Source organism: Takifugu rubripes, chromosome 3 (genome assembly GCF_901000725.2).
Source record: "Takifugu rubripes chromosome 3, fTakRub1.2, whole genome shotgun sequence".
Classification (NCBI taxonomy): domain Eukaryota; kingdom Metazoa; phylum Chordata; class Actinopteri; order Tetraodontiformes; family Tetraodontidae; genus Takifugu; species Takifugu rubripes.
In genome coordinates, this window is record NC_042287.1 from 14,768,332 (window position 1) to 14,795,590 (window position 27,259).

The window sequence follows — 27,259 nt, forward strand, 5'->3', positions numbered from 1 at the left end:
ATATTGCAATTTTCTGCTGAGACATCGAACACTGTCCCCCAAGTTCCGCAGCTGACAAAAACAAGACATGGTGTATAGTTCGAATATTCTAATCATTGACAACATGCGACTCTCAAGATCACCATTGAATTATTATAGGCCTTTGTAACAGATAATTAAACTCGTCATTTATGCAGGCAAGCCAACCTTTTTTATAGCTGTTTCTGTTGAGAACCTGGGCTCCCACCAGCAGCCAACCCCCGAAGGTGCTGTTTGATCCATATCTTTTATATGCCACACAGCCTTTAGCATCATGGTGTAACCATCTGAAATGATTTAGCAAACTGGCATAGAGACGCTTGACTCTTGGCTTTAGCTCTTTTTGCACGTTATTCCCCAGACACCGAGTGAAAAAATGACGTGAAATTAAAAAAAAAAAAAAAACAACAAAAACCAAACAACATATGTGTTTGTTGTCCAATATGTCAAGAGGCGACACAGCTCCGACAAACACGGTCGCCAACCATTCCTCCACACCACCACCACGGTAATAACCACAGAGGAAACTACCTCGGATGATAATAATGATAATAACCACCCTTCCACCGCGTCGTCGCCACCATAACGTGTGCGCGGTTCGGACGCTGCACAAACACTTACTTTGCAAAAGAAAACAACGCCCGTGTTGCTTTAAATTGCCTTCATGCACACACACACAGGGAAAAAAACGCCACCGCTCGGTGTCAAGGTGAGCGGGGATGTGCGTGTTTTGTGCGTGAGCCTCTCTGTCAGTCACCGCCTCGCAGCCAATAGTAAGTTCGCCTCGCTCGGACCGACTCGCCGCCCGCTCCGTCACTCCCTCCTCGTGCTGTCCTCGCCGTGCACGCGCGTGGTACCCACGGTCGTGAGGAGGAGGAGGATGTTGCGCGTGAAGGGGAAATGGCTGCCGAAAACAAGCCGGAAGGTAAGAGAAATATAATGGGATTAATTTTATTAGTTTGGCCGTTGTGAGTTTCCCCGCCGGAACAGCCGCAACTCCGCGCAGAGATGCCGCCCGCGCGGAGAAACCCTGCGTAGGAAAGGGCTCGGAAATTTTCCTCCGAATAGGAGGCTAAAACGTGGAGACATCACCTAGCCAGCTAATATTAGCTTGCTTTTTTAGCCAGCTACTACTCTCATCGTAGCCCACGTTTAAAAGCACGCCACGGGGAAACAGTCGGCGTGGCGAAAGTGCGCCGTGCACAGTTTAATCCGCTCGGAACCCGCGTCTTAGGACCCGCAAATCAAGTTGTTACGAACAAGTTAACGACAACATGTCTCCGGCATCTACTAACTTCTTCCCTCGTTACGCCGCTTTAAAACCCGGCGGCGTGCGCGTGGTGGTCCGCGTGTCAATCCGCTGTTTCCCGAAAGCATCCTAATACGGATCAGATCAGATCGCATTTATTTTTATGGAGCTTGTATTTTGTGGAGTTTTCTTCGGATTTCTTGGAGCGGGGGGAGGGGGGGGGGGGGTAAGGGGTGGGGGGGTCCTCTCAGTTGAAGCGCGACAATTTTTGTTTCGCATCCCGGCAGAAGTGACGTATTTTGTTGTTTTTATTGACAAACAAGGCGTCCAGCCAAACAATGCGCCCGCGTTTTGGGGGAGACGCGGCGCGTCCGCTCCACTTGGAGAGCCCCGGCGCACTTGACTCGAAATGCCATCACAGCAGAGGGATCGGGGGGGACGGAGGGGAGGATTTCCGCCAGCTTGCCCGTTAAAGTACTTTACACATACAGGACAGAACGATGCCACCCCCCCCCCCCCCCCCCCCCCCCCCCACCCCCCTTTATTCGCAGCAGCTGCATAAGTTAAAATGAAATGCGGGAGGTTGGTTTTTTCTCTGCCTCTTAGTGGGAGATCAAATTCCATGTAGACGTCTGTTGTCATGCACTTGCGCTCCATGGAATATTTAGGTGAGTCATTAAAGAATGCATGCAGCCATAAGATCAACGCCACCAGCCTCCTTCTGCTAAGAGTGCTTGGTGATGCTGCCATGATTTGACAAGTAGGATGTTATGAGACAAACACGGACAATCAGATTGGGAAGACTTGAGCCTATTAGCCTCGTGTTCCTGTTTGATTAAGCTGTCTTGTCATTTCTCGCCATCCGTGTTTATGATGAGCAGAATCTGACGTGATCCTTGTGATCATTTACCCCCCCCCCCCCCCCCCCCCTCCGAAGAACCCTGTGATATTTTTATGTTTATTGATTTCTGTTGACCAAGGGGGAGCAAAACCACCATGCTGCACTTTGGAAACAGCTGTTTAATTTTACGGAGAGAGAGAAAGAGAAGATTTTTTGCATCTTTTTCTTCTTCTTCTCCTTCTTTTTTTGGTCCGGCAGTTTTTAAGCTGTTCAAACACATCTTGTTCCAGGCTGGGAAATTCAATAGACCTCTGTAAGAGGTTGGTGTCACTACCTTCAAACAGGAATTCTTTTTGATGTAGAATTACTTTAATGTTCCAAACAAGTGTAAACACATTTGCTCCGTCCGTGTGGGGAGAAATGATAAAAGAGAAGGAATTCAGTCGTTTGGATGTCAGTGTGCCAACCGCTATGGTGGCGGCCGCCAGGGGGCGGTATGGAGCCGCCCGCTGAGGATGAGGGGCCTGTCTGAGGCTGTGACAAATGATGAAGACATCTGGCGTCATGATAATAATGACGGCACTTGAGTGCATACGAATGCACCCGTATCTATAGCTGAATTTTGTAAATACCCCCCCCCCCCCCCCCCACCCTGGTTAAGCTGCAGCTCTTGCTCTCGCCTGGCGTGGAAGTCCCATCGCTGAGCAGGTTAAGTTATTTTCAGTCTCCTGCGAGGCCGGTCAGTGGCAAAGGGAGGAGGAGGAGGAGGAGCGAGACAGAACGCGTTCCCTTATACCTCTGCACAAATGTTGTCAACACCCAGGAACCTTGAAGCTTTTATTCTCCTCCTGCCACTCACCGTCTCCACTCCCGTGTCCAGTTTTTTCCAGGCTGTTAATTAATGTAGAACACGGCTTTTGATGCAAAACGCTCGCTTTGGTTTTAGTTGACAGCCACTTACACACCTGAACAGTGTTTACTGAGGAGGACGGCGGCTTTCTAGACGTTTTGGGAGTTTATTACCTGCAGTTGACAGCCGTCAGCACCATCCTGGGCTGGAAGACAAACAGGGAAGAGACGTCTGTGCAAACCACGCTTTCCTGTCTGAACCCGGGTCTTAGCTACATCCCTTCTGAGCTCTGTAAGCCTTTATTACCGCGTAGATCAACAAACACTTATATAAACATGAAATAGTTGTTTCACCACCAACTTATTCCACAGTCATTTCCATAATATAGCCAAGTATTTTTCTTTAGGAGCGTAAAAATTCATGAGTTTTTTTTTGCTTTCTGCCGAGCGTAGCTTTCCTCCCCTCCGTGTTCCCGGGATCTACATTCCATATGAAGCGAGGGGGGGGGTCCTGGCCGCCGTCCTCGGCAAGAAACAAACAAACGCGGCAGAAAGACCTCTCTTCAGAACAGGCCACGCTCCATTTAACCCGGCGTCCTCGGGGTATGCAGGCGGTTTGATCACTCTTAGATGTTTGGCAGGTCTTATGATGGCTGATAACAACCCAGGGTTTCATCCTGCGCGAGACCCGGGGGCCGTGACCCAGTCCCACTCAGTGGTGGGGAGTTTACGTCCTCAGGTATAACCCCGCTGATTGTCAGGGCCCTCTGGGGGTGTTTGCTTTTCACACAAAGCGCCGCACGTCTGTTACTTTAAGTACAAGACCTGGAGGGCAGTAAAAGCACAGGTTTGATGTATGACACTGCTCTGGATAAACCCGTGGCCGACGCTTTTATGAATCGCTCCAAACCAAAACGGACCAAAGTGCTGTGCTGAACCGGAAAAAAGCAACCCAAGTGATGTGTTTAACATTTGGTGATGAATGTTGATCCTGTCAGGGCTTTATGCAGACCCAGCACAAGCGCGCAGCCCATTTATGCTAATTTAAAGTTAGATAAATGGAAGGGATTTAACTGATGCTTAAAACAGGTGTGTTAAATAACCTACATAAATCTAATCTGTTTGAACGCCGGTGACAGCGAAAACAATCAGCGGAGGTTAGTGCGTGCGCCAGGCCCGGGGTTCTGCACAAACCCACCGCGCTTGGATTTTAGTTTAAAAAGTTGCTAACTTAGAAAGGAGCTCGTGCACCGGTGTAAATATCCCCCTCCCTTCCAAAGAGGGAGGAGTTTAAGCTCCCGCCATGTCTCACGTCTCGCTCGTCCGCGCTGAATCGGGCCCTCCGTGATTTCTTCCTCCTTCCCACCATCCGTTTATCTGGATCTGCGAGGTGGATGGGATACAGATCTGCTCTGTGGTCGCTGAGACCCGTCATTCCTAATGCCTGTCTGAAATAGACCTTTCCTGGCTGCTCTGCAGCGCGCCCAAGGTTTGATTCTATTGATTCATACCGTTTCCATTGATACATAAAGAACAGCAGGAGAACAAACGCCAAAGTGAGGCAGCGCGGGTCCAAAAGGTCAACCTGAAACTGCTAATTCACTCACTGTGTTGCGCTAGCATTAGCATGGCGTCGTAACGAACAGCTCTTGTGTGTTAAATGTATGTTCTGTGTGGTTAATACTGCTTTGCCTGGGCGGTTTGCTTAGCTACCACTGGGATTATGCTTTTCCTCTATCTTCTCTACTTTTCTCTCTGCCCTCTGAAGGACTGAAGAAAGTTCGTAATCCGGATCGAATGTACAGATCAGCTGTGTGTTATGCCGGCCACGGTCCACCTAAGAGTATCAGTGATGACACAGAGACCAACAGTAAGATCCACTTATTCATACTGCATTGCTGCTCCTCCAGGCCGCTCGCCGGCCGATCTATTATTCATTCATCCATTCATTTATTTACTCCTTGATTTCATCCGTCCACGTGCACACTCCTCTCTAACCCCCCTCTTCTGTTTTTCCCCTCTGCTAACACAACATCGCCTCTGGCTGCTCCGTTGATTGAAGTGTCTCCTTTACGGGATCTCGCTGTCAATAGCTGAAGTGTTGCCGTTAACTACGAGTGATTGTTTCAGGTTGAGGCCAGGGGATCAGGACCTGAGCGGACCCTCGCAGAGGAGGCAGGCATCAATTATTGTCCCGCACGTGCATTTCCTGCTAGGGAGGGGTTAGCCATCCGAGTTAGCGACGGAGAATAAACATGCACTTTACGCAGCGCAACGATACCCTGTGATTTCTTTCTTTTCTCGCCTGAAATGGATGATATAACGCGTGTTTATACGTGTGCTCGGTGAGAACAAAGACAGCAGAACATCACAGCCGAGGTTTTTATGACTTGTAAAATCCAGCTTCAGCGGGAATCGCTCCAGTTCGCTGCACTTACAAGTCTGTGTACAAGTGCTATTTTCTGTCACAACCAAAACAAATCAGTCAGGAATATAGGCCTTGATTTGGATTGGGTGCCATTTCCCCTCCATTTCTCTGTCTCCCACCACCGACGGACGTGCCCCCGTGTTTCTCAGCCCAAACATTTGGGCCAGTCTCCCTTCAGCTGGAAGACTGTTGATCCAGACCCCAGACTGGCTGATAATTAAGTGTTTTCATGTACTGGGAGTCTTTTAGAGTCTTCCCTGTCACTAGAAGGGCTCCGCTGACCCACATTCCTTTTTAGATTTTTAAAATGTGCCTGCGCTGAGAGATTAAATAAACAGCAGGGAGCTGCTCGTGCAGATGCGTGGCGGCGAGATTGCAGCGGGGCCGCCGCCGCCGCCGCCGATAGACTTTGGCGTCACCCCCTCATGTGTGACAGCTGTGAATGACAACACGTTTTGCTGCTCTTGCCGTTTTCTCTCATGTTATTGCGCAGTATTACAGTATCCATGTCAGACACGCTGCTTTTAATGCGTTCAGCCTGGAGGTCTTTTCTTCTCCCCCCTCCCTTTCTTTCTGCCTCAGCAGGACGAGACGCGGCAGCACAAACAGGCAGGTAAACCACTGATCTGAGTAATCGGCTGAGTAATTTTGGGAGTGCTTATGACAGAAAGAAGGCGCTTTGTTTAGCGTGTGAGCAAAGGGGAGCGAGAGCTGGAGGGAGAGCGGGAGAGGGGGAGCGGAGGAGAGAGACCTCACCTCTGCTCTCCTTGAGATGGGAATTTTATGGATGGGTGAGCTTGGTGAGGGCTGGAAACACATAAAGAGTCATTTTCAGTTTGTTGCAGGCAGTTAAGCGTGTGTGCATGTTTGTTGAACTTCCAGTAAGAGGCCTGGGCTTTTCTCCTTTGGTCTTTTAGCTGTTTGACTCTCTGACGCTCCTCTCCAGTTATGCTATATTAGCTATATTAGCGTAACAACCTGGAATCACGGCACAGCCAGGGTTCACGCACGCATGTGACCTCTCCGCTTAGGCCCGACGAGACGACAATTCACTGTTTATTTCACGCTAACAACATCGTGTCTTTTTCATTTTGACATTTACTTAAGTGACAGTGGCTCAACTGCTGTCCTTTTGACGCCCCTGATGCCGATTTATGCATCAATCCGGTGCAGAAACCCCCTCCTTTAGCCCCTGTGTAGAGTGAACAAGAAGAACCTTTTCTTTCTAGAAGCCATGGAATATTGTCCTGGTTGCAGTTTGTAACACAGCTGCTCCACGGCGGAGTTCAGGCAGCAATCTCACTGTATGTAAGAGAGTTATCGAACAGGCTATAGGCCAAATGATAAAGATAATTGTTTTCTCGGTCCCGCGGTAACGCGCGGCCATTTCAAGCCCACATCCTTCCGTCCGTGTCCACATCATGAGCCATCACGCTGCGTGGGGTCCGGTCCCTGGACTCTGGGCCAATCATTGTTATTGCTGCTGAGGAAATTTGACACTGCTTATATGGCCCTTTGTTGTAGTAAAGCTCAGTTCAAGATCTCCCACAAGCAGTGGAGAGTAAAGACTTTGGCCTAATCAATTGCTCTCTCCTCAACACTGGACAAGCTCCAGCGGCTCCTGAGTTCTCCCATCCTGGAACCATCGACGTAGATATTCAAGGCCAAATGATGGGGAAGCGTCTGGCTACACAGCAGAGACATGAAAAGGCGCCTTTCGTCACAGCCAATGAGGGTTTTTTCTGCATTCAAAGTTGATTGATTATGGTCCCGTTGCATCGAGAGCCCGCCCCCAGCCCCCCCCCCCCCCCCCCCCCCCGCCACCACGTCGCCGCTGCACCTTGGCTGTTTCAACTCATCTCTGTTTTATTTGTTTCACACTTTTAACACCTTTGCTTCGCACGCTGCCTCCGATCTGCTGCTAAAGCATGGCACGCTCTCCACTTGTGAACTGTTTAATTGGGTAATTGTAAAATCTGCTGTGATTTCAACCGTTTTGTCACACAAATCTGCCAGCGGTGGAATCTTTCTGTTAACCCTTTATTGGTGTTTCCTGTCCTCTCCTGTTGATGTCATAGCTCTAAATCCTGATTTCTTTTTGACATGTTGGTGTGACGTCATGTGTGTTCTTGTTCTTGTTTATAGTAGCCGCAGATTCTGAGCCCAGTTGATGAAAAATGTCCGAGCTATGCTCATGGAGCTAAATTTGGAAGTAAACTCTCGGGAGATTTTTTTTTTTTGGGTCCAGCTCAGCGGATGGCTGCCATCCAACATAATGATAACAGACATCGCCACAGGCCTAATTCAGTTTCACAGCACTTCTTACTGGCCAGAGAATAGAGCCAAATGCTAATCCTGTAAAGTCCTCGTTCATTTCTGATTCTTCTCCCTTCTGTTTTAGGTGTAGTTACTAAAGAACGGGTACAGTTACATTGTTCTTCACATCGTTAAGCCATATTAGCCACTGAACTGTTGTGGAAAACGCTTGCATTCAAACTGTTACTTTGGATATGCACCGCCAGCAGCGATTTGCTGAATGATCCATAGCCAAAACATTAGCTTGCAATTTCTCCACAATGTGGGCACAGATTAAAAAGAAAAACTGTCACTCCCAGAGCGCTCCTGAGACAGAGACAGAAGAGAGAGAGAGTTTTTCGTTCAGGGCTCAGATATTGATTAAAGATTTGTTTTTGTCAGCCTTTCCAGTCTCATGACCCTTGCTAGCGTCTCTGGGGTGGGGCCGGAGCAAGCTAGCATGACAGATAACCCTAAATTCGGCCCAAGTGTTTGCTTAGCAGACAGGATGGGTAATAATCCAAGCATCAGCGTGCACAAATATATATCTTTATAAGCCTTTGACACAGGGTGAGGTGAATTATGAAGGGCCACTCAGATGTCCTCTCCTCAGCTCACAAGTGGGCGGTAATGGCACCTGAAGGCTGCAGACCTGTAGCTACCGTGTAGAACAGAAGTCCTGCCTGTTTAGCCTTCCGTATGTGGGCTCCCTCGTCAGCTCCTGGACTGTAATTGGCTCCGGTGTGCCAGCTCAGCTCAGCAAATCCTCCTGCGTAACAAGTTCTGTATCAGCCTGTCTGGCACTTTAGTGTTTTACAACCAAACGGTCGTTTCTTCGGTATCCCTCTCTTGGCTAATGTACAAGCAAGTCATCAAACCTTCCTTTTGGACTGTGAAATATACAGGATGCATTTCTTTAAAAGGGAAGCCTACGGGAGGAAGAGACTTATTCCCGTCTAGTCTTAGATTATGTTCCACACCTACACCTCCCCAACTACAGCCGAGCCTTTGCAGCTAATTTGATGTTATGCACTGATCAGATCAGACAACCTGATTAGAAAGAGCTTCTGTAAATCTAATCCAAATCTGGCAGCCACGATACTCACCTGTCGGCTGTTTACGGCTGACGCAGGAACCAGGGTGTAGATTTCCATGCCACAGCAAACAGATCTTTAATTAGCTTGAAACACTTTGCTGGAACGCTCTCTGTTCCTCCTTCACATTCTCAGAAGTGTCCACGTGGATAGAAACCCCAGACGTGGCCATTCATCTTTAGCTTTATTATAATTGAATTTATTTAACTTTAAGAATGAAAGCATTTCTAATAAATGCATCTGCCAGGTGATGCAGAGCAGCAGCCCTCGGAAGAATTTGGTTCTTGTTAAATTAAACCAAATAGATTTATTTATTGTATACAGTGCGGTGAATATTGTGCCTTAGATGTCTGTCATTATCTTAGACGGCTCCAAATCCTCGCTCTCACGGACCGTGTGAGAGCGAGGATGTCAGCTGATGTCTGGCGTGCGCTCCGGTGACGCTCTGCCAGGCCGGTATCCGGCTCTTGCTTGTTTTGAGGCCCTTTGCCTTCAGTCCGTATCTCCAGTAAACGAGACACACGCTCAGTTGGACTCAGGTCAGGTGACTGACTTGGCTCGTTGGAACCGCTCTGGTTTGAAATAAACACCTGATCGGCTTTCTTGGTATATTTAGCATCGCTGTGGTCTAAATGTTAGCATAGAAAAGCCTCTCTGCCCTAAATTCAGCACTGTTTGTCCATATTATTGAAGCTGAGAGTGAAGCTATACTGTATGTTGGTTTGTTGTTCCATTGGAACCTTTAACAAGCCACCGCCACCAGGCTCCGATACGCACATGGATTAATGGATATGTGTGATTTTTAATCAGATTAACTTCTACAGCCTAAAATCAACCGAATCGACACTATTCTGCGCCTGTGCAGGAGGAATCAAAGAACAACGGACCTGTGGTGCAGTTATCACCATAAGCTCACGAAGCTTGTGGTTAAACGACACGTGAGCTTTTTTTGATGCCTTTTCAAGATGCCGTGTGCTGTATATCCCCCCCCCCCCCCGGCAGAATGAACAGACAGACGCCCCAACGACAGATTTCTATCTCAACCAGCTCTTTGAGAGAATCCATAACATATTTGAGACATATCCCAATCCTGCTCCGTCTCCACGTGTCACAGGAGGCTACGCCGGTAGGCAGCGGTGAATCCCCAATAATCTGCGCCGAGACAAACTCGCCATATGTATCAGCTGCTGCTGCTGCTGTCGGCTGCAAACAGCAGATCAACAGAACAGATTTTGTGAGACGGGAGATGGCCCAGAATGCAGATCTGGGGGTTTGGGGTCTCTCCGTGTTTTGGAGTGGTTTTGTTTGGTGCTGAGGACACTTCCTGACCCTTTCAGTGGAAGGTGATGAATATTTCACAGACTGCAGCTTCTTGCTTTTTTAAAAGGATGTATAATTAAATCTACCAGGAGTTCACGGTCCTCTCTGTTCCAAAGCCATCAAAGATACCTGGGTCTTCTTCTATCAGGCCACCAACCGCTACAACAGACTGTTGGATCAAGCCCTCTCATACAGATGACAGCCATGTTGTCTACATTAGCGCCCCTATATCTTAGGCTAATGGTTGGGTTAATGTATGGATGCATTCCTTTGTTCGTATGTGGGTCTGCAGCCAGGAACTGCTCGTTGGTTCTCCACCTGTCCTGCCAGCACCTGTTTCCCAGCCACTCTGGGCTCCGAGATGCCTGTAGCAGTGCATAAGGAGCTGGTATATGGAGCCCTGATTCAAAGCCACATCTAATACTGGTCTTTGCCCGTTTGACCACGTGAGAAGCCTTAAATTAGACATTAGCTTTAAAGAATTAAAGAATCCTTGAAAACATCTCTCCTTTTTACCACAGCGTTGGTCCGGCTGTCCAGTATGGAGCGATATAACGGCGCGACGTGACAATAAACTGTTAAAATCAATGACAATGACACAGAATTTAATGGAATAGGTTGACCTGACACGGTGGTGCTGATATCACAGGTAACTGGGTGATTATCGGCATCAATATCAGATCCGTGCATCCCTGAAGACGACGCTCGAAGCCACGTTTGTGCGTCTCTGGTAATTTACGTGTTTCTTTTTCGGTCGTGACGGTGTCAAACAACTCTAATGGTATCTGCGAGCAGATGCTGCTCGTGGTTCTTAATTGGGCGAAGCGAATGATTACGGAGACCTGCGCAGCTCATATAAAACAGTGTCTACACGCAGGATTATGGGTACAGATGGAACGGCAGCGTTGCAGCTACCTCTGCCTCCCTTTGGGAGGGATGTTCAACCTCACACATTAGGCTCTGCGGCATCCAGCCAGATCCATCTCTGTGGACCCACTGTGTTCATTCCCATTGAATTTTTCCATATGGAGATTTCTGAGCTGTAGCTGCCTTCCCACTGTGATTTGGAGGGCATGCTCTTGTTATATTCTCAGGATCAGGCTCACTGCTGACTTATTTGTTTTGACATTTAGGTGCTGTTTTTGCTTCGGTTGAACTTTTTCCCCACTTCTTCCAAGGCGAGTGCAGACCTCCTCACCACCAGGAATCTCGACTCAGCACTCATATTCTCTGCCTTTACTTCCCTCAGTGTCCAACCATCCACTTTCACATCATTTCTCTTTAATTGCACTTTTCTGTCACCTTCAGTGAGTTGAAAGCACGGCGGCAGTCGTCATTGCTAATATTTTAACATCCCTCTCCCTCATTCAACACATATTGATGAGATTCTTGCATATTATCCCTGTTTTGGATGTAAAATGCTCTAAGAATGCAGGCAAAAAGCAACAGTATTATACTATAGATTTAAGTTTTTGCTTCAAACACCTTTCTTTTGTTCCCATCTAATCCATCCGCATGTTTTAGCGGAAATAATCAATCAAATGAATTCATGCACCAGGCCGCCGTTAAACCTCAGCGTTGCTCACGAACTGGTTGTCAAGGAGAAATTCTACCCTGAGTGACATACATTCCTGTGTAAGCGGCAGGAGCGGCAAATGTAATTATTTCCCTAAATAATGTGGCACATTCAAGCCTCCACACACACATTCCTGCACTAAATCCCTGTACACTATAAAATCACTCAAGGGTGTTTATTGTGTCTAAATAATGAATAGACACAGCTTTTACAAGATGACAGCGGGAAAAGAATTCTGATGAACTCCCCTGATAGAACACATTTCACAATAAAATGATTAAGCTGAGCGTAAAATGGTATGCGGACTTTATTCTTTTTTCTTTAATAAATTCAGTGGGGATGGTTATTTGACAGTCAGCATCCGTCTGAGGAGACGGAGGAAGACTCAGCTTGTGCTAAATATACCGTTTTGTCTTTATCTTGTAGATGAACACGGACATTTGAAAATATACCTGCCCAAGAAGCTGCTTGAATGTCTACCAAAATGCACCTCGCTGCCAAAGGAGAGACACCGGTGGAACACTAATGAGGTACGGCTTTATCGCCCCGGCTCATGCACTTTTTGTCTCTGTCCATGAGAAAAAGCTCCTTTCTTCAGGCCTTTTTTGCCTGCGTCCCCGTATGTCATGAACCATTATCTTTACTATGTGTGACCAGATCATTTCTATCGATCGGGCTGTATAAAATGGATTCTGTTCATGCTCATTTATATTTTATGCTCGTATTTGCTGCCAAAGCGGCTCTTTCGTAATCTCAACCCCAACACGCGTCTTTCATTTCCAGCCGCCTTTGTTATATTTCCGGAACTTTAATCACATTAACTTTTTTCTTCTCTGCAAATATTGGCGTAAAGAGCAGAAGTGTACATCTCTCAGTCAAACACAGACATTTCTCTCACCTTTATCGGAGTTTATCTTTTATTATTGGCCGACTCCGAGCGTCTTACATTCCATCTTTGTGTTGCAGTTGAAGTTTTGGTGCGACGCTTTAATTTCCCTCTGGAAAATCATATCGAATAACATTTTGCTTTCGTGAGAAGACGTCACACCTGATGCGCAATGATATCTAATATTCCCGTATCAAGGACACGGGACCTTTCAGGTTTTTGGTTTTGTTCTTCTCGAAGAAAAAGGAGAATTGCTGCCAGCTACATCTGCAGCAACGGCCGTGTCCTGTAATTTCTCTCAGCTGCTTTTATTGGAAACACTTGATTTTCCTTTTTTTATTGTCTGCAACAGCCGATTTGACGTCTTGACAGTGCTATATTGTACTACGTCAATATCTGTCAGAATTAAACGCTAACCTGTTTTCTGAGCTTTCTGCTTTCTTTTCTAGGGAAAAAAGACGGTTAATTACACCTAAAGACGACAAAGCTTTAAATCTATATGCAGCAATAAGTCGGGCCTGCTTTAGATTAACTCCTTGTGGTCATAGAAATATAGTCGTCTGCGGTGATGAAAGTTAATTGACTGAGAAATATCCAGATGATAAGAAAGCAGACAGGCTTGTTTAAAGGAGCAGGGTTTGGCAGAGGGGTAATCAGTCACTGACATACAGTTAAATATTATTTCTTGGAAAATAAATGAAGGGATTAATTTATCAGTGGCAAAGGCACGGATCTGCCAACAGCCGACGAACTCGGGGGGTGTAAGGAATACCACATTTCCTTCTCTGTCCAAGTTTCCATCGCTTATATTTTTAGATTTTGCTCATAAGCTGAGCCCGAGTAGTGAAAAATGCATAAAGATTGTGTGTTTCTAATTGGCTGATGTTGTAACTCGTTTGCCCCGTTTGACCTGTATTGTGCTGCGAGCAGTTTAAATTAATTAACGCAGCTTTGAAATTGATCTCAAAACGTACGTCGAGGCATTCGGTGGGGATAAATGCTGTCGGCAGCCGTTGTTAGCATGTCTGGTCATTTATTACCAAATGTAATCATAAGAGACAGATTTCTGGGCTGCACTTTCCAGGACGTTTAAGGGTCTGGAAGGATGTTGGGGGTGGAAAAATGTCCACCAAAAAAAAAAAAAGAAAAAAAGAAATTGGATTCAGGCGCTGCGGTGTGAATCCCAGTAATGTTGAGGATTGCAGGGAAGCCTTTCAGAAACTCAAGGACACGTCTTTTCTGCCTCCCCCACGCAGGTGAGAGTTTGTGTGCGTCATCGGTGGCTAACAGAAGGAAGAGGGTGTTGAGGAAGTTGTGTGAAAATGACATCAATTCAGACGCTCAACACACTTTTAGTTAAGGATGTTCCAGTGCTCTGACTGGATATAACTGAGAATGCTGTTTATCGCGGTCCAAACTGAGGAAATCCTAGAATACGCAGAGGCTACAGGATCATAAATGACCCTGGTGAGCTGCATGCAGCCCTTTAAAGTAGCAGTTGTTTAGACAGTTGGATGGTTCTAATCATCACTGTCACGGTATTTGACTGGCTAATAGTCATTTGCTTCATGTTCGCCCTTTATTTCATGCGATATTTGCTGTAGATTTATTGTAGAATCTTGTGGGAGAAGGTTCTTTCTTTTTCTTGAAGTTGACTTTCCGCCTGGAAACTTTAATCTGGGGGGGGGGGTGGGTGGCTTAGGTGCTACTGGTGAGGTGAAGTGAAGCTAATACAAAACTCTTCATTTCTATTTCATTCTCATTATTCCCCCATGTTTCCTGAGAAGAAGGTGGGCAAGAATACATTTAGAGCATTTACTGGAAAATTAGAGGAACCAATCGATTGGAGATCCGGGGGAGGGGACGCCAGTTTAGAAGGTTGGCTGATACTCACGTCATTAGGGCAGGAGCGCAGCGCGAGCCGCGGATACGCTAGCAGCCTTCAGAGAAGGACCAGGCGGTGGCCGGAAAATTAGGGAGAAAAATCCCCTTTTGTTTTTGTTGTTGACAAAAGTGCTTCATGAGCTGTTTTGTATGGGAGACATGATGAGAAAGGATGATTGCCCAGTGCGTCTGTTTGCACAAAGACTGGCAGAAAGTTTCTATTTACCCCCTCTTCCCCTCCCCCCCGTCACTGCTCTTTCAGCCATTGATGTCAGCCTTGTCTCTGGGATGAAACAGAATTCCTCTCCGCTCTGCAGCACTATTGTCCGCTGGCTTCTCTGGCACAATGACCTCCATTTTGCCAGACATTTCGGTCGAGATTAGAATCTTTTTAAAGGAGGACGTCTCACGTAGGAGCGGCTTTAGGGTTATATCCCTGTCAAGATCAAACAGAGTCAGCTTTATATTTGGCTGTGCTGGGACCAAGGTTGCAATACTCCACGTGTGCTGCGAAACGGCAAATTTATTTTAATTCTGCTCTCAAGATGGACTTGTCACACTTTAGTTTCCTTTAGAGTGCCAATTCTGCCGGAGCATTATTATAGGATTGAGTAGAAGTCTACCACCCACTGGGATTTTACCAGTCAAAGGAAATAGCTGATTTTATTTATGGTAGGCCATTATGGTATTCAGTTTGAGCTCCCCTCCCTTAATAATGTATAACTGGAGCTGCTCTCACAGGCTCCAGTTTGAATGACAGTGTTTAGGATTTGCTACGTGAGGACAAAAGACAGGTAAGTTTTCCCTCTAGGGCATGTGCAGCTTTGCCCTGTAATAAAGAGACAATCATTAAAATAAAGCGCTGCTAGAGATATTGTAAAAGAAAAACATTTCATTTTCACTCTGACTATTAATGAGCATAATGAATGAACACGAAAGAACACTCGCTTAAAGGGACCTTTAAAGTTGCAGCTATCAGTATAGTACAGTTCTGCCTGTCATTAACCTCTTGAAAACATATCTTCTATATTCAACAACACGCTAAATTCGACGCCTGGATGTTTACCTGCTTGTCGACCTTGACGGCATCCAACGAGTGCTCATTATGAAGTTTTAATGAACATTCCTATTGCAGAAGTGACGGGGGAAGTGACAGAGTGGCTGGGGGTCCGGGGGCCTGAACCGCTGTGACGCTCTGAGCCTTTAACGAAGGGCCCGGCGTTCCGCTCGTACTGCCAGCGTTCGCTCTCAACTTAGACTGAACTGCAAGAGCGCATCAGCTCAGGCCCACACCGGACGGCTACACACTTAATGCCCCCGTTGTCAGGAATAATCCCGTCCGCCTCGCGTCTCAGGCTGCCGGCAGCAGCGGCAGCGGCAGCGCTGTGTGGCACCTGTACGCATCATGCCGCCACTCAGCACCGAGCAGAGGCACCGAGGAAGGCAGTGGACTGGTGACAGGCAGGGAGGCAGCATTAAAGGCCCCGACAAATGACTCCAGAGGTACGATAAAGCTCAGAGAGTGGCAGCAACACGAGAAGATAGGCGTGTGAAGCGTAATCGTTCACTGCTTATCTCACAAGCATAATTTCAGTTAACCCACTGTGCTTCTCTGATCCTTCCACTTTGATTCCGCATCGCCTTGAATAAAATTATAGGCTCGCGAAGCTTGTTTTTAGCCCATTTTTTTTGCAGTTTTTCACCACACATCGTGAACAACCTGGCAATTAACTATTTAATCACTAAATATTATTAAAATATAGCACGCTGACGTCCGACATGCAAGTATAAGAGCCTCAGTCTTTATGTTTAGGTGGTTTCGTATGGATCACTCCCTTTATAAACAGATGTATTAACGTGCTATTGGATAGCAGGCTTGACATTCTGATATTAGGAAGACATATGGCTGTTTTCTCTATGGGGATGTGAACATAAAGCACAATATGAAATAGCCTATATTTATAAAGCAGCCCCACATGTTCAGCTGTCCTGATATCTGTAACTGTGGCAGCAAATCAGACCTCATCAGGTGTTTACGCGGACATCAGTCTTTGAGACGTCCAGCTGATCGAACACCAGGTTGAGGTTGATTAAATGTTTATCTTTATGCGTCTCTGCGGAGAGTAATTAAAATGAATTCTACCGATTGCAGATGTTTACTTGAATGTTTGCTAATTTCTCTGGGGCAGCCAGCAGAAGTAAAAGGTCATGTTTTTCCGTATCTTCGCATGTTTGTTTATTTGTGCGCTGTTGTTGCTTTTCTTTTTAATATTCTGGGTAGGTGCACAGTGTTTATGCCATTTATTCAGTGGATTCACATACAGCAGAGGAGGTGCAGGCTAACCGGCGTGCATCTTTAAAAACTGAAGGTTTGTGCTCTTCCTTTCAGCACTGATTCAAGGTTTCTATGTCAAAAGACTTTGACACAATTTGCTCTGACTGTGGGTTGATGACGTGCGTAATAACACTTTCTCCGCGCTGCTTTTTTCACCTTAATTACACTTTTCCAATAGATATACTTCATGTTTTTTTTTCCCTTAACATTTGGCAGCTGAGAGTAAAAGGCAGGAAGATGAGGAATCGGCGGAGTTCCTCTGGATGGCTGACTTCATAGCAACTTCCACCGAGCTTGATGCTTTTGCCGATTGCTAGTGTTGTAGCTTACTGTGAAGTGTCAATTGCACGTCTGCGTTGGAGGGAGCAGCCGTAATAGGAATCTACCGTTCAGGTCATTCAGGGGGGTCCTGCGTGCGATGGGGACCCTTATCTTTCTCCTCTGGATGTGCACATCAAAGCGGGGGTCCTCAGTATTCTCTAAAGACTGAGGCATCCACTAAAAATTGCATGACCTCTATTGTAGCAGATACAGGTCACTCCACCTCCTGTGGGAAGCCTCTAAATTGAACCCAGCTTGTGTCTTCGATTTCTTTCCCGCTCTCTCTTCCTCTGGTTTCCCTTCCTTTCCTCTTATCTTCTTTCCCCTTTTCCCTCATGTGTTCACTGAGCTGCAAAGCTATTCGGCGTACAGACAGAAAGATTTCTACCTTTCCCTCTGAATTGCCAGGTCAGGATTTTTCTGCGCGGAACCATTTTTGTAATGGAGTTTAGCTTTATTTGGTAGATAAGGGAAAATGAGATCTGCATTTGATGTGCGCCTGTGCTTCAATAAACTGTTCCCCAGACAGAGGATGATCCTGTATGATCGAGTACCTCTGTTTTGCCTGCCTTGAGTGGGATTGAATGGCAATAGTCCATAAAATGTGATTTTCCTGATTGGGATCCAAGTAAATTCCTCCTGAAAGTTCAGATATGTTCTGTATCTATTTGTTTCTTAATCGTTGTGCACAGTTGAGCTTTTGTCAGAGGAGAAACAAGAATTGAGATGCCATTTTTTTCCCCGTTGAGGGAGTGAGGTGCCGCTATCCTAAATAAATTCATTTTCGTCCATGTTCTCATTTACCTTGTCTATTCCCCTTTTTAATTCTTTGGATAATTCCCCTCAGCAAAGAGCTTACAATTTATTTATAATCTACTGTCTAAATTTAATGTCTCTCGTGGTTTCCAGCAACAACTTGCGACCATTTAAATGGAGAGAAAACCAGAGGATGTGAGGTGCTCGCCGAGAAAACGTGTATCTCAGAAAACGCGTAATTAAATGGAAATTCATCTCTACAGACAGAAGAAGACAGAAATATGCATAAAATAGTGCAAACAAAATTAATGCCAGCTTCACTTTTGTCAGTCGTACTCAGTGGAATACAAAAAAGTGTTTTAACATTCTGTCAGAAGGGTGTCAGGTGATTGCGGCGTCCACGAAGGCTGCTGCTGCCACTGATAAGCCCAGAACGACTCCATTGAAAGTGAATTTTGCATATTTTCCCTGATAGTGTGTTGCTCATGACCAGAGCCGTGTCGTTCGGAGAGTGTCCTCGGGACTGTCACCTTTACCACGACGCAACTTAGGTTGACTTTGTAAACAGCTGCTAAAGGCAGGTTGGTGCTCGTGGCTACGTCCTGCTATGCTACGCTGTGATATGATATGAGCACGCTTCTAAAGCCCAACTGCCCCTAATCGTTAATGTAGGAATGCGTGTAATTAGTTATTTGTCCTGATTAGCAGGAGAGCGGTCGATAATGCGCCAGGCTAACATGAGACACAGGCCAACTGTGCAACTCTCGCTTCGGCTCGGACATATTGAGGAGTCCTGTCCTTATGCTTTTGTTGTCCAATTTTAGCTGGTCTAAGTTGTTTCCCAACGCTTGGCGTAGCTCAGTATTTGTTCGGCTCTGCTGCTCGTCCCATTTTCGCCGAGGTCAAACAACGGTGCTGGTCAGCAGAAGAACGCGGTGCTTCCTATTGTTTTTGTGAGGGGCGCGAAAGTGGTGAAAGTGGCCACTTCAGTTATTCCTCTGAGAAAAGTGCTTCTTTTTTTTTTGGAGTATCAAAAGCAGCGCATCCTTTCCTCAGTACAGAATCTCAGGTGCCGCAGAATGGAGCTAAAGTGGGAAGATGCTCCGCCTGGCACCGGACGGAGGTGTCTGCCTGACTCAGAGTGGATGTTTTACAGACCTTGTCCAGGAAATCCCTTTGACTGTTGTCGGCGCTCACTAAGAGGCCCGGCGTTCGGCAGCCACATGGGTTCTTGTGAAGCATCCTTCCTTTTCTATCTCTCTGTTCTGCCTCTCTGTTGCTCCCCCTCTTGTTGTGTGTTGGACTTTGATCTCCAAAGGTCCTTGAGAGTGAGTGGGCCAGCAACAACAGCAGGCCGGGATCCTCAGCGGGCCTGTTTGGATCGCAGCCCACCGTGCCCTCTTCTATGTGTCTGATGGACAGCTTCAGGCGTGGCACTGCCTCCATAGCTGTGCAGCATCAAGCCTTCATCTGGTTAAACTTTCCCTCATTGTCAAAGACAGGGAACAAAACCGGAGACATCGATGACCTCGATTGTCAGGAGCGCGCACTTCCTTGAAAATGCAAACATTTTCTTTCGTGTTTGTCCTTTTATGTCGTTCGGGGCCATATGTTCATGCTGTACGTTGCTCTGCTGAAGTTTGTTCGGCTGAGAAAACTCCAGGCGTCTAATGCAGCGCTCAGAACCTTGGAAATTGGACACCGCCGGAGCCACAGCTGACTGGACTCACGTGTGCATTCTGCAAACATGGATGAGGAACCGTCAAATCAGAGATGTTCACGTTTGAAATGTGAATCAAGTAACGGTTCAAAGGCACACTTCTAACCATAGTGATTATAGAAACTGATATAACTGACCATCAAAGCCATGACATGTTTAAGCACTGTTCCATTTTGAAAATTGAAGGATAACAGGGTTAAAATGAATATACACCGGCCGTGTTCCGATGCTAGCAGGCCTGAAGCGTTCCCGACTGGAGGACCTCCACGTTAATGCTTATTTCTTACTGGTTGAACTTGCTGAACTGGAATCATAACTGGGCAGTGAGCAGACCGACTTTGATTGGCTGTTTCCCTGTGAGGCAAGCAAGTACAGAAGTCATGGATTGGACATGTTAGCGAGCTACATAAAAGGTCAATTCTGAAGCAACCTTGGAACTGGCAGGTCTTTCATTTTGAAAATACACTGCAGTCACGGACACAGGGGACTGGGATAGAAATGGTGAGCATTAACCCTGCTTTGTTTACATTTAATATCTACATAGATCCTGGCTTCTACCCTAATGGAGCATTTGCATATATGCAAAACACGCATGTTTATCGCCGACTGTCTTATCAGCCTGATTTCAGACCGGATATGTTTTCACCAGTTGCTGGATTCAGCCTTTATTAACGTGACACCAACACGGGTCACCCTGACCGTTGAGGTTACGCTGGAATGATCTGTTGCAGTGAATCACGGCTCAAAGAATATTTACTTGAAGTTCTTTGTTTTGATCCTATCAAAGCTGCCCATTCAGGCAGCATATAGGATTCTGGTCCAGCAGGACTCAGACGCCCTTATGGTTGCATGTCCTTGAGCTCTTTTCTCTTCGAGATGTTTACACATCAATAAAACTGGCTGAATTTGTGAAATAAAGCTGACAAAGACATAATGATCCATCCCACAGGTCCTAGAATCAGGACTAAGCAAGTTCTTCAAACCCTTCGAAGCACAACAAAAGTTGCAGAATAAAGAAGCCCTCTGTAGGTTTGTGTTCCGGTGCTCTTTCTTTAAAACCCTCATTTCCATCACAAATGTATGAAAAGGAACAATTTAGAGGACAAAACTATTTTAGTTTTTTTTTTAACGAGAGACGCGGCAAACTTTAAGGAAACTCGAGCCTGAAAACTGATGTGTGACAGCAGATTGAGGTGTTTAATTTATACGCTCATCTCTGCCCATTGATTAGATTCTTTACTAATGCTTTTTTCTGTCTTCTGTAAGTGATATGTAGCTTAGCTGAAAAGTGCATCTGTCAGGGGAAGGTAATTGAGTTGCTGCAGGGTGTTGATTGGGATGAGGTGGTACAGACTGCAGGTAGTGTATATGCTGTGTGCTGATACTTCATGATCTATAGAGGCAAGGGTGGGGGGGTAAAACTTAACCTTATCAGTGGTTTGAATGGGTTTTTAATAAAATATATGCTGGATTGGATTTCTCTAACAATCTTCTAATGCAGACATGTTGTTTAATGTGGTAATGTATTAGTTGTGTGGTTTAAAATCCGAGATATACTTGATTTTATCTACTGGGACACCATAACAGCTCTCCTCACTTCACCCAGTGAGGAGAGGCTGCAGTTCGGCCCCTTCCTCCCTTCAGGTGTTGACGTTTAAGTGAAAGACGGCAGCATCGGCTGTCCTCTGTGAGCCTAAAAGGTTGAAGTGTCAACACAGTGCCTTTCAAGAATCCATAAATACCCGTCCTCCTCCCCTCTCTTCTCCTCAACCAACCTGGCCTTTCCTTTAACAGAACCTGGAAGCACCATTGAAATTCTGCTCTGCCTTTGTAAATCTCTGTTGATGAGGCCGCGTGGACTCATCGAGGCTCTGTTTTCCCACTTCAGAATCAAGCTAGACGCTGCATAAAGAAGGAGCAGCGGAAAGGCCTCCGTTGTCTCAGAAAACTACCACGGCTGCATGACGCGAAGGACCTTTATTGCGTTTCCCATATTGTCTTCTGTGTTGTATGTACGGCTGAAGCATACTAATTGCAAACTCCTCAGCAGCTCTGTCATTTCTGACAGCCTTTTCTGCAGAATGGTCGCAGCTCTTTTGCAGCATGATGCCGTTCCAGCGCTCGCAGTGTGAAAAACGTCTACCATTTTTTTCCCAGTGTAACACATTTCCCCTTTAACGCCAATGATTCCCGTTGAAATTACAAAAAGTTTTCTGTTGCGTTATTCATGTTTATGTCTTGGCTTCCGCATTGCTTATACATCTCTAGAAACTTCAGACGAATCCAAATCCTGATTCAGAGCCACACTGTCCTGCATTTAAACAGAGAAGTCCCCCCCGAGTGTCTCTTAACCAACAGAAAACTCACTCTGTGCCTCTGGTCTCTGGTGAGGAAATATTTTGGATCCGTCTTGATTCCTCTCTGCCAAGTCATCGTTGTGACCTTTAAGAAGAACATTTGTATCGACTGCCCGAGTATCCTATGTTGCATGTGAATTGATCATAAGAGGGAGAGATACGTTCCAGTAAGACTTTCCGTAATGTGCATGTGCAGCGTGTGTGTGTGCGCGCGTGCGTGTGTGTGTGTGTGTCTGAGGGTGCAGTGTTAGGATTAGGTCAATATTATATTAGCATTGCCATCACATTTTCCACAGCTCCATGAATAATGTAGGATTTAGACATCCCTTCATATAAATACAGCCCATTATTGCAATCTCCTTACATAAGACAGTTGCTTCCAGATTTGATCAACATTATTACCCGGCGTTGCCAAATGGCGAACTTAAGTTGTTGTCAGAAGAGATAGACCCCTCTCAGTAAAGAAAGTGGTGTTATTGTGACCTTGTTGGAGGCAATCAATGGCCTTTATCTCCCCCAATGCATAATAAATCCTACCAAAGAGTTGTTCCACACATCCTTGTAATGTATTGACCTGCACTGCCAGCATTTATCAAGTCGACTTTCCAGCTAAATTATTTAGGTTTTGAGCTCAGACCATACTTAGTCAGCGGCGACTGGACCGAGTTTGGCCTGCCAGCTTAGATTGATGTGCGCAGAAAGTGAAAAAAAAAGGTGGGGAATTTAACTTTTGTGAAGTCGCTCAGGCAGAGAAACTGAATTTAAACGTTATATCTCTTTACTACCTGTAAATAAATGCAGGGCAACCTAAAAAAAAAAAAAAGCAATTCCGGCTTTCATGAGAGAGGTCAAATATCAAGGTCAGTCACCGTGGGTGTCTGTGGTCGGAGCTGCTGCCCGCAAAACTCAAACCAGATTGTTCAAAGAATCAGACCTTGATCTTGTGACTTTTGATTGGTCTTTCTTATCTCAGACCCAAACTACCGTCTCTTAGATGGGCACAATATGTCAAACCTGGCCTAAAGATAAGGGAAGCCTCAGACAGCAGTTTGCTCTGTATTAGACACACTCCCTCAACTATATTTTTATGTTTTTCATGCTCGGTTATTTACTGTCCAATTGCCACAGTGCCTCAAGCCTCCGGATTCAACACGAGACTTGCTGCTGTCAAAAATTGCTTTCATCCATTGGAGGAAACTATAGATTTCAGCTAGAATTGAAGCATCAAAAGCACATTTATGTCTAAATAAGTGATTTAATGATTGACGCCACAGCAGCGTTTTCTCTTCATGTCTTTAGTCCTGTTGGTAGAGATGCTGTTATCTAATCTAGCACTTATAAAGCTTTGCCTTTTAGAAAGAGATGTGTGTGTCTATTTTGCTCCAGTCCCTCTTTATTTGATATTTTAAATAAATCTTGTAAGATTGCCGATGACTTTGACTAATCTCCGCATGAATGCTAAGCAAGTTGAAGGGGTTCGCCGGCTGTTTGGCCAAACCTCGATGCAAAATCTTCTTTCCAATCTTATTTCCCAGGATGAAAGTGGAAATTGTTCCAACAGGCTGATCAAAGCGGTGCATCGCTGCTATAAAGAAACACCAGGAAACCTCACGGAGCGATTCTATGTGCGGAGGGCACTGAGCAATACAAATCACGTTTCTACATAATCTTTATGTAAACATTTGCTCGGGGGTGTTCTATCCCTGCCGCTGTGGATGATGATGATGATGATGATGATGATGATGATGATGATGATGATGTGGTCTTCACGACTAAACCCAGGAAAACAGTGTCCTGGTGTTCTTGGCTTTTTCAACTTGCTCTAATAAACCTGCTACATTTAGATTAGTATTGGGAAACCACATTAATAATGGTCAAGGACACTTAAATTGCCTAAAATTACCTTTTGAGGGATATTCTTTGGATTAATTGTTCGGTAAATTATTAAAGAGATTATTTATTTACAGAGACCTGTGGTCTTCACAGGTAATATTGTATAAAATGTAATGTAATAAATTACCAGCATCACCTTTATTTGGAGAACCCCAGAAATTAAGGCTGTCTCTGTGGAGCTACCAATCTTTGTGAGATAGAGGCGAGTCATGCATACAGATGTGGCTGGAAATGATCACATTGCTTCTCAAATCTGCATAAACATGAAAATACCACTGCTACGTCCACTGGGTTTTTCAAGATTTCATTACCAATAATAGCTAAGGGAAGCTTAAGGTTTGGGCCCTCGGTATTAGCTAACGTCAATGTCAGATTAAACAAAACAAGCAGTAAAGAAGAAAGGGATGTGCAGAGTCACAGCATAAAGAACTCCACTGAGCTGCTGCTAGTGGGCCCACAAACCTGTTAGCACAACATGCTATCTGCTGCCAGGGTGCTGACATGATGGCTTTTCCAGTGAGCGAGCAGCGCTGCCAGTTGTGTCTGGCTGGAATAGGGCTGATGCTGTAGAAAGGTGGGGAGAGTGAGACTATACTGCGTTATAAATGCCCCTGTCATGCACTTATATCAAATCGCTCCGGCACAATAAAGAGCTGGCGTGAGCGCTCGGGGTATTTTTCATCACACACATATTCAGAGGTTTGATCCAGGAGGTCAGTGTTACACACGCAGCACGTTCATGCTAGCGGGTTTGTGCAATGGTGTTTATTGCGACGGCTGTCGCAGATAAATGTGTGATTAGAATTCATTATCTGAGGGGTTATGGGGATGAGGCGATGAAATCCCTGCATCTCAACGCTTTTACATTTATCACGGTGTTCATGGCTGTGCAGATGCCTAATGGATGACGGATTTTACTGGCATTAACCAAATAAGCATTATTAGCATATATTAGCTTCAAAACACACAGCCATTGTGTTACATCACATTTGTTGTGACAATTGTTTTCCAAAAGAAATGGCCGCGTGAAGAGACCAGCGCTGGTGAACCTTTGATTTAAAAGGCACAGCCACCTGCATTGTAACGCAGCCACAGCAGCTTGTGCAGATGATGATGAAGTTTCCAGGGAGCGAATGATAATCTTGACACTGCGTGCTCCTGACTCACTGGGCCGTGCCGTATAGATATGTGTTGCTTCAAGATTGGGAGGGAGATTTCTCATCTACACTTCCTGTGGTGCCTTGTGCTTTAGGGGAGCAGCTATGTAAATAATGAATGCCTGTGGGTGTGAAACATGCACAGATAACCTTCAAGACAGGTGCGGATCAGCGCCTTCACATTCCCTGATAGGATTAAGGTTAAATTCTACAGAAACCTCTCAGTGAAAAAATGACAAATGTAGCCAGTGTGAAGGTTACATCAGGTACATACTGTAACATTCAGCTGATAAGGACAGGTAGAGGTAATCATGGGGTGGGGGGGGGGTCCGTAATCTGATGAGAACAGTAACGGGGCTGGTATTCAGCATTTAGCTGAACCAGAATGAACTTTACAATCGTTTTCCTAAAATCCAAAAAGTCATCGGGTCACTTAAAAAGTGGGTTTTCATGAAAAGCAAAACGTTGCTGCGCAAATAAACAACATTACTGACATTTTCTCCGGAGAGGAAAAGTCATCGAGCATATGTTGACATCCGTGAGAGAGGAAAATAACGCGTTTTATTCCGTCTGATGTCCCATCTGTCCACAAAGGAGCAGGCGCCCAACAGCAGGCTTCTGCTGTTTGCTTTTAACACGTCAAACACATCATGTAGGAAAAGACAAAAGATGTCCCTCAATCCCCTCATCTCCCAGACACGGCGTTTAAAACGGCATCGCAGATTAAGAGGAGGAATCACACAAATACACCTGAGAGTGAAAACCAGCAGGAATTACCCCGCAATTACAACCCACGGCAGCTCTGTTCGGCTCTGACGAACACTTCAAAGTTGTTAGATGGATCTGATGGAACTGGAAATTAGTGCCCTGGCTTCTTGAGAGATACACCTGAAGTAATAACTCATTACACTCAAGTAATTAGCATAAACAGCTGTAACACAATGACCCCTATTCATCAAAGATATTAGTAAGTGCGTCTCTCTGCCCATCCATCTGTCTGTCGGTCTAAACCGTTATTATTCCGTTAACCACCCAACACACTGTATTGTTGTTTTGGCATTGCCTGAAGGTCAGCGTCTGATGATGTCCATCTGTCTTTGATTGTTATCCCCCGTCAGCAAAATGTTTGCAGTCGGAGTCGGAATGAGAAAAGGGAGAGACGGCGAGGAGACAAGGGGGTTTAGGGTGTCATTGTTAAGCCCGGCTCCTGGCCCGTCCTGAAGGACAGTTAAAACTAAAGTCCTAACCAAGCTTAGTGAGAGGGGAGGAAGTTAATCCCTCATCCTCAGGCAGGTGAATCACAAAGGCTAAACACATACACAGAAAGTCCAACCAGGGGAGGAAGTCGGGATAATTGAAGTCTGCTAAGAAATAAGCATGCGCGCCCTTAGGGGAGGTCAGCTGTACTTTGTGATTTCAGTGCTTAAAGTTATCAATGTAAAAGAGATGCAGGTTTCAGTGGCCAGCCTTTTAACTTGTGTTTATTGCTACCCAGCCTGGGAATTCCAGAGTATTCAGGTGGAAGAGTAGCTCAGGAACATGTTTGGCTTTATGTAAAACTGTTTTGGGAGGAAGGGATGCTGGCGCCCGGGCCGCCCGACAGCGGTCACGCGTGCGTATATATTTTTCATTCCCACTGCAAATCTTTGCTGACCAAGGGAGGAGGAAGGATGGGCTATCATTTTCTGTTCTACTAATCATTCATGACACCGTCCGTCGCCTCTACAAGGTGCCTCTGTCTTTGTCTGTCCCCAATCCCCCCAGCAACAAAATGACCAATGTCAAATTGAATCCAGAAAGGCGGATTTTAAACGGAAAGATAAGGGGGCAGATATGCCTTAATCATCATTTACTCTTGATTAGAAAATCAATGGCCTTTGATGCCAGAGTGCATGTCTGCCTTTGGAGTTAAGAGTGTGACAATGACAATGTGGACTGGAAAATTGCCCTTTTTAGGAGCTACCTTCTCTTTGTTGTTTGGAGCCTCATTCACGTAACACAGTGAAAAGTCTCCTCTATCACATAATGTCTGCCTGTCAAAGAAATTACTTTTTCTCTCACTCCTGTGTGAAACGTTGTAAAAGAAATCCCTGGCAGCTTAGCAGGCATGGAGAATTTCTTAATTTGTAAAGCTGATTTCCGCCTGTTTTCTCTCCTTAAAATATTGTGGAGCTTCTCTCTGTCGGAGGTGCTTTCACGAATGAGAAATACAGTCGTGGCTTAGTTCTCTGTACCACCGTTCTGATAGAATTTGGACTTAATAATCTGATGAAGAGGACG

At 45.7% G+C, this 27,259-nt stretch overlaps 1 protein-coding gene across 8 annotated transcripts in view; it reads left to right on the plus strand.

Annotated features, from left to right (window-relative positions):
* Window positions 1–731: 731 nt before the first annotated feature.
* Window positions 732–27,259, plus strand: part of camta1a (calmodulin binding transcription activator 1a) — a 222,541-nt gene continuing 196,013 nt past the window's right edge. For 3 of the 8 annotated variants that reach the window (XM_029834330.1, XM_029834328.1, XM_029834333.1), the window contains exons 1-3: window positions 735–943; window positions 4,726–4,827; window positions 12,097–12,200. In XM_029834330.1, coding sequence (XP_029690190.1) covers window positions 919–943; window positions 4,726–4,827; window positions 12,097–12,200 — 231 coding nt within the window. In that variant the 5' untranslated portion in view covers window positions 735–918. Of the gene's footprint in view, window positions 944–4,725; window positions 4,828–12,096; window positions 12,201–27,259 lie in introns of all 8 variants that reach the window. The other 5 variants (XM_029834326.1, XM_029834327.1, XM_029834332.1 and 2 more) reach the window with 4 other exon arrangements.